This window comes from Notothenia coriiceps, unplaced genomic scaffold (genome assembly GCF_000735185.1).
Source record: "Notothenia coriiceps isolate Sejong01 unplaced genomic scaffold, NC01 NC01_scaffold00009652, whole genome shotgun sequence".
NCBI classification, from domain to species: domain Eukaryota; kingdom Metazoa; phylum Chordata; class Actinopteri; order Perciformes; family Nototheniidae; genus Notothenia; species Notothenia coriiceps.
Genome location: NW_011342353.1, coordinates 69,303 through 77,397, shown reverse-complemented (window position 1 = coordinate 77,397; position 8,095 = coordinate 69,303). Strand labels below are relative to the sequence as shown.

Genomic DNA, 8,095 nt, shown 5'->3' with positions numbered 1-8,095 from the left:
TGTGTGTCTGTGTGTGTGTGTGTGTGTGTGTGTGTGTGTGTGTGTGTGTGTGTGTGTGTGTGTGTGTGTGTGTGTGTGTGTGTGTGTGTGTGTGTGTGTGTTCCTTACAGAGGTCAGGGTCAAACACATACATGTGTGAGCGTACATACTTGTGTGTACTCAGTGTGCTTGTGTTCACAAGTGTGTTTTGTGTCCCTCTACCTTCAAACTGCCAAGTTAACACACACACACACACACACACACACACACACACACACACACACTGCAAACATAATAAATATACAGAAGTTAATAAAAGAGGCAGAGATATAAATCCCCCGCCTCATTAATTGTTCCTATGATTGCAGAAAATGAAGAGTTATTCTGTGGTGCTTCGTCTACATCTGTTGTTCCTTCCAGATGTTCAATAAGAAAACACGTCTTAGAAAAAGGATATCACATTATAGATGTGCTCATTATCCATTAGATTAAAACAGCTTAACACACAGAAGGGAATGCTTTGTACCGAGCGAGGACAACACCATCATTCAGCTAAAAGGAATTAAAATAATGAGTACATAATAAAGTGTCACACATGTTGATTTCTGCAGTGCATTATTCTCTTTAAAATGTTCCTGAACTCAACATCTTTCTCAATTATTTGAGCAAATGGTTAATTATTTGCTGCCAGTCGATGCATCCTCAAAGAGCTCAAAGTCATGTGCAAATGTGAAAAATTCTGTTGGATGTTATCTGTGTTTATAGCTTTTAAATTCCATGTATTATTACATCATTGATTGCTTCATAAAGTTGGTACATCTGAGGCTTCAGACCAGTCAGAGGTTAAGAGCCAACTATGTTACTATGTTACTGCACGCATCAAACACACAGTCACAGATGCGCGTGCACCCCCCCCCTCTTTTGTTCTCAGCCTTTCTCTGTGCTCCTTTACTTTCTTCCTCTCCTCTCTCTCACACAGATACAATGAACATCTAAAACTTCACACACACACACACACACACACACACACACACACACACACACACACACACACACACTCAAAGACCCTCCCACAGAGAGACACACACAGCTCTGCTCAGACAGATTTATTGTAAATGTCACACACCATAATATTGACAGAAATGGAATCAAACCTCTCCTACCAGTATTCAGAGGCCAGTTAACATAACAACATAACAACATAACAACGAACATTGTGTGCACTCGCACACAAACTCTCAGTCAACAAAATTGAAAAGGTTTTTTTTATCTTACTTTAAAAGGGCTTCGTTATTTTTTTGAAAAACTGTGTCTTCTTTTCTGCCTGACTTTTCAAGGTATTTATCTTCTGCTTGCGAAGTTCCGTACCTTTTGGGAAGTCCTGGTCGATGTTAGCATGGAGTCAGGTGAAATGGCGCTGAAGATTTGAAGCCTTGAAATGGGTTAATGCTGTCTGGCATATAAGGCAAAATGGCTTGCAATTGCGTTCGATAAAAAACATGAACTCTCCCACTCTACTAAAAACGTCCTATGTTCGTCTTCATATTTTCGCTTAGCTGTGCATTTCTTCCCTGCCATTTTAGGATCAAACTCAGTTCATGGTCAGATAGTGTTTAATCAACGATAGGTTTTCCCCCCCTCAAAGGTGATTGGTTCACTGAATCTAAAACCATTGTTAGTGCTTAGTGGCAAAGTGCTACTGTTCTGATTATCAAATGCATGAGTTGACTATGAAACCGTGGCCTTATATAACAGGCTTTTTTTTGGAGTTGCTGGGAATGACAATATATTGTAATAGTAGCATACATTTGAGATATTTAGGGAACATTTGTCAATGGTTGAGTCTGCCCATTGTCTTTATATGTAATTCACAATGGCATGGCGACCAAAAATTGTGGGGAAGTCTTAGAGCCCGTGTCCACATAGCGCCTCTTTCTGAGAGCAAGCATCTTTTTTTATTGATTGTTAAAGAACATAGATCCAGCCAACTTTCCTAAGCGCCGGTGAAGTCACTGTAGTAAATTGGTGGAGAGCTTGTTTGTGACGGTGTCTTAAAGATGGAACCTATTATAACAAGACCAAAAAAACGTTTGTTGGAGGAGATTGTTTGGCGTAAACTATGTCAAACACATATAGAAGCACAAACATAAAATAAAATCATCCGGAGGCTAGTCTGTCATACATCAGAGCTGCCAGCTCCTTCCTGCCACGTGGACACAGGCCCTTAGAGTTCTTTAGCCTCCATCGAGACAACCTAAAGGTGTTTATTGTTTAACTTAAGGTTATGATCTTTGGAAGGAGACAATCATTACCTATAAATACATCGAATAGTAAGATGTGTACAAAACCTACATATGCCTTATTAGAAAATAAATGTTCCTGAGGTCATGTGGGACCCTTCCTGTCCAGCAGTGGGGGTGCAGGTGTTGTTGACAGAGCCCTGCGGAGCCCTCACTTGGCTCTGCTGTGGCTCTTATTTAGCATTTATTCATTTATCTAATTTCCTCCCGGGGCCTTTGACTGTTTCTTGCTGCCCCTCCTTTACCCAATCACTGCTAACAGGACAGCTCATGCAGGTTTGGGCTGGAGCCCAGATGGTCTGCGGCTCCACTAGGACACAGGCGGGCCCCAGCAGACACAATCTGGGATAATTACAGGACTGCTTCAGGAGATGTGTAATCGCACAAGGATGCAAACACACATTTAAATTGCACTTGCAGTGCCTTCTGGGGATCTGGCCCAAATCATCCCACCTCCCCACACACACTTTCTACCTCATCCCAGGGGGGCACATAAGTACACGCTCTCCCTTCGACAGAGGGAACTTCAAGGAGCTCTGAAACTAGCTTTGGCTGCTCTTGCAGCACTTCAAGCAGCACCAGCCCAGCTCCCCCTTAACACATCCATCTGCACCCCATACTCATCTTCCCGCTCTCCATCAGTCTTGCTCCGCGTCCCTGCCCACCGCTGCACTGCCGCTATGCAGCATCCGATATCTTTACAGCCTCAAAGTCATCTCTGATCTCTATTTCTATCTTTTCCTCCAACAAGGCTCATTTTATCATTGATTTGAGCAACGCCCCAGCTGTCACACCGCATCTACTGTTTGTACGTGCATTAAAAGGCAGAACAACACACAGTTTGGCCTTGTTTTCCCTCGCCTCACCTCATCTTACCTTACACCATTATAATTTAGATTAGACGTCTCTGTTGATTGTTCAGCGAGTGTGACCGGCGTTAAATAAACTATTAATTGAGCAATGAACTTGGCTAAGGATGTGACCTAGATCTGAGGTTACGTCCAGCTGTCAGCTTATAGATGCTTTACAGAGGATTTCCTCATTAGTGTGCCACTGTGAAATTAGTTGTGACAGCAAACGCTGGCAGAAAAAAAAAAAAATCAAATTTTAATGTTCCTGGGCTCATTTCCCCACATGTTGGAATGCTTCCGGTAGACTGGTTATTACTTATGAATCAAAAACAGTGGGGAGCCAATATAATGAATATGCCAATAGAAGACAGCTTAGAACGGCCTTTGAATTTAGCTCTGTAAGCATATGCTTAAATTGTTGAAATACTTTCTCTGATGGTGGTGTCCTTACAAAAAAATGCTAAAACATGGGTTTCCTACTTACCGCCTGACAAAAGGTCCTCTCCGGCCCACTTGATGACTTTGCAGAGTATGAAAATTGCAGAAAGTTATTCCTATCTGTCAACTAAGACAGGCATTGTCCTAATTGGAGTAGCATCTCCTCTGCTTGATAGGTTATCATTAATCCCACGTGTTTACATACATTCTATTCATTATAATACTGTCAAGCTCAGGCTACTATTAATGCAGATATGGAACGTGAGAAAATGTTTGTCCAAAGGTGGATAGAGAGTTTTGGGTATTTCAGGAAGAAACCTTTTTCTTACAGAGCTATAATATTTGATGCCGCTTTCACTTTTTTTTCTGCTCTGATTGGTTAGCTAGCCGGCTCAGTGGTGATTGGTTAACCGCTTAGAGATGTCCCGCCCCTTAGCCTATCAAGTACAATATGTTGGAGCGCTAGCCGATAGAAGCGCGAGTGTTACATAGTGATGTCACTGCCTGCTTAGTTACTTACTGTTTGAATAGCAACATATTATGGCCAGAAAGAACAATGGTTTGACTGTTAGAATCTACAGTTTTCTAGAGATATACAGACCTCTGGGTCCAAATGTCAAAGCCATTGTGTGATTTCCATAAACTTGCATTATTTATAATGTTTAACGTTGGCTGACATTGCTTGTTTCAAAAATGTAAAATCGAAAAAAAGTAGAAGCCAGCTCAACTTTGATTTGTAGTGCGTGACACATGAAGGTGCACCTAAACACTGCAAAGCTATTATCAGGATAAGAATCTGAATATTTAATATTTTCCTGAGGTGAAGTTGGGTTTTGTGACTTTTGCATTTTGTGACATATGATAATAATAACATAAAAATATCTATAAAAACCCAAGAATTTTAAATAAACAATAGAAGATAAATATTCGAATTAGAATAACTATGTATATACACTATTTAAAGTAAAAGAGTGCACACTGTGCAATATATAACAACAATAAATATTTTGAATTTTTTTTTATATATGATATAATATGATAGATATAGTATGTGCTATGAGTGTACATAAGTGTGTGCTGATTTTACGCTGTCAATAATACTCCAAGTCATTTTATTTTAGTGACATCAAATGTGCAAAATCCCAAAATAATGTTTGGCTTTAAACTCTCACAGGCGTAATTTAAGATACTTTTCTTTGTGTGTGCAGTGTGGTTAATTCACGCATCTTTGACATCTATCCTAAGTGATGAAAGAGGGAGTTTGACGTGACAGAAGCGTTGGCTTTTCAAATGCGACACATTGATCAGGTTTCTGGGGTATTCCAGTGGCTGCTGTGTTAACTGAGTGATTGTCGTGCTGCTCACTGATCCAATCACTGGCTGGAATGTTCCTAGATTTCCTGCTAACAGGACATCAGGTGAAAGCACACAGACACTTTGAAAAGTAAAATACCAAAATGGAACTTTGTTTGTATGTCTCATCTTAACATGCACACTGTAACCATGTCCGTTTCTTAATTTGATCTTTCTTATTTTATGAATGTGTTAGTTTTAAACAAAAATGGTTAACTGTTGTTTGTGCTGTCTATTTGTTAGTATTTGTGAGTATTTGCGAGCAGCATGCATCTTTACGCACATGCTGATGGACAAGCTGTTTTAATGGTATGTCATTTATGCCGCGCAGCACATGACGGTTTTGTGGGCCCTCCACTGAACATTTTCTTTGCAGATTGCTCTGGGTTAAGGTAACAAAAATGGATACAAATTTAGATTCATGATTTTTACTCGAAAGGAAGGAGATCAAAATCATAATCTGAAATCTGTCAAATGAATGTAGTGGAGTAAAAAGTAAAATACTTCCCTCTAATATGTAGCACAGTCGCAATATGAAGTAGCATCAAATGGAAATACTTCAAGAACAACTACCTTGAATTTGTACTTTAGTACATCAGTTGAGTGCATTGTTACATTCCACTAGTAATTTTGACTTCAGTATCTGAATGTCACTCTTCTGAGATGGAAACCTACTGTTTTTGTTGATTTCCCATCTGTTGTCCTGGTGGATAATCTGCTTTTGGATTTACCATACTAAAAATGTTAAACTGATGGCAATAGTTTTGAAGAACTCCGATCAAACCTACTGTGTCACACTTCCCTGAAATTGTACTTATTTATGCCTCATCAATTGTCTGAAAAATGGGATTAAACCTCCCCACCTTTACCGTCTCCGTTAATTTGAGAACCTTTGCTCTTCCCTTTTTTCCATTTTACAAACACATTCTCTTTCTGTATGTTCTTGGCACTAATGAAGCTCTGAAGTGTGGACTCTGCATTAGTGATTGACTTCCCACCTGCTCTTTACTCTCTGTAACTAGCTCAAGGACACTTCCAATTAGCATCCAGGCTTTGGTACGCCAGCTCGGCTCCCTAGGCCTACCAGGGTTTGGAGCATTTGATTGTCAGTAACTTATGAACACACTGACTGCGTGGAGAGAAGCCTCAGTGCATTTCAATGTTCCTCCCTCCTTTTTCTCCCGCTTGTAACTCTCATCTCTCCAATCTTTCGACAAACTGGCAAAGCCTTTAAACAAAGTTAGATCAGTTCCCCCATTCGAAAATTATTCATGAATATTAAAACGAGGACGAGCGGAAATATATATACAGCGCATTTCGGAACACAGTCACGCGCCGGTAGTCGTCAACGTGACTATCATTTATATTCAGATTTGTTATTCCCGGTGCACACCTCGTGTCCTCTAACTCAACTGATAAGGAGCTGCTCAGTATCCGTCGGTATAACCTCGCCGTAATGCTCTTATCCCAAACAACATTGATGATTCAATGGCACTTTTTGAACCTGTCTTTCCATTCATTGTCTTTAAGTGTAGGATGAGACAAAGCAGTCAGGTCTTGAAGGGAAACGTCTTTGGAGACACCCTTGCGGTGACATTGATGATGAGTTTGCGAGAGGCAGCTCTTCCGGAACATATTTTTTCTTTGACTTACAGGAGTTCATTCGTTTTTCAGATGCTGTACCGTAAGCAAAAGTTCAGAAAAGTCAAATAAATAACTCTATGTCCCTTGTTTCACCCCGTCACAGGTCGGAGTCGTGCTGCACTACTCGTCTCTGTCGACCATGCTGTGGCTCGGGGTGACGGCCAGGAACATTTACAAGCAGGTGACCAAGAAACCTCCGCTGAGCCAGGATGGTGACCCGCCCCCGCCCCCTAAACAACCCCTATTGAGGTAATGTCTTCACGAGCCCTCTCAACCCTCACTGCCATGACACGGACATAAACTGCTGTGTGCATGTGTTTTTGTGCCTGTATTCTTATATTTCTTGATGCTTGTTGCGTGTGTCTTGAGAGGCCAAGGACTGGTTCACTCTGCAATTATTTGCTTCCCTATTTCCTCCAGTACATCACCTGGCTTAGACTCTGAGATGCAGGTGCCAGATATGATGGGATATGGACTGCATTTATATATATATATATATATATATATATATATAGCGCTTTTGCAGTCTTTGTGACACCTACAAGTCAACATTCACCCATTCACACAGATTAAAGCAGAGGCTGCCATACAACTGGCCAGATAAACTAACATTCACACATCATGGGCCACTGAGAGCAATTTAGGGTTAGGGTTAGGCCATTGGAAGCAATTTGGGGTATCTAAGGACACAAAGACATGTGGGGATCGATACACTGACCTTTCAGTTGGTAGACCACCACTCTACCCCGGAGCCACAGCCGTCCTACAATCATTCCTGTCCCACCTTGTACTTATGATTCGAAGCATTGAGGAAATAAGTATTCAAATAAAAAAAATACTCTATAAGCACATACAATTCTGAAAATAAATGGCCACTGTGACCAATTATGTTTAAGCATATTTTATATTATTGAATTGTTGATGCATTAAAGGTGGGGTAGGTAAGTTTGAGGAACCGGCTCGAGATACACTTTTTGTTATATTCCATGGAATGCTCTTAACATCCCGATAGCAATGAATATCTTAAGTGCTTTGACAAAAAATCCATAAAAAAATGTCATCTGTGGAAGCACGAAAAAGAACGACCAATCATTTTAACCGGCCCGGCTAAAATAACTGGATGGCCTACCTGCCTGTCAGCCTTCCATCTGTGCACAAACTTATCTCGTGCCCTCATTGGTCATGTGCGCGTTCGTGTGTGTTGGAGGAGGGGCTCTGTGAGGAAGTGGCAGATTTTCTCTGGTTGTGTATTTTCAAATTCTAGCGCACTCGAGCTGGTTTCTCCAAAATGACCTACCCCACCTTTAATGTAAGAATAGCATTTTGATCACGTTTTTTGCTACCTACTACAGTGGTTAGGGCCTTCTCAAAAAATTCACCCTGGGGGGGTTACAAAATAATGAATGGGGGGAAAAAAATGATGCAATTAAAAATAATTAGCTACACCCTTCTTGCATGTTTTATGAAAATTGGGCCAGTAGTTATTTTATTTGTTATTTTGGGTTTTTACATTTTTCCTGTTGACAGCCA

General features: G+C 40.7%; 1 protein-coding gene across 1 annotated transcript in view; it reads left to right on the top strand.

Moving 5' to 3' along the window:
- LOC104945447 (probable G-protein coupled receptor 123) overlaps nucleotides 1-6,818 on the top strand; it is a 22,188-nt gene extending 15,370 nt beyond the window's left edge. The window contains exon 4 of the mRNA XM_010771118.1: nucleotides 6,669-6,818. Within this exon, the coding sequence (XP_010769420.1) occupies nucleotides 6,669-6,818 (150 nt within the window). The remainder of the gene's footprint in view (nucleotides 1-6,668) is intronic.
- Nucleotides 6,819-8,095: the final 1,277 nt, after the last annotated feature.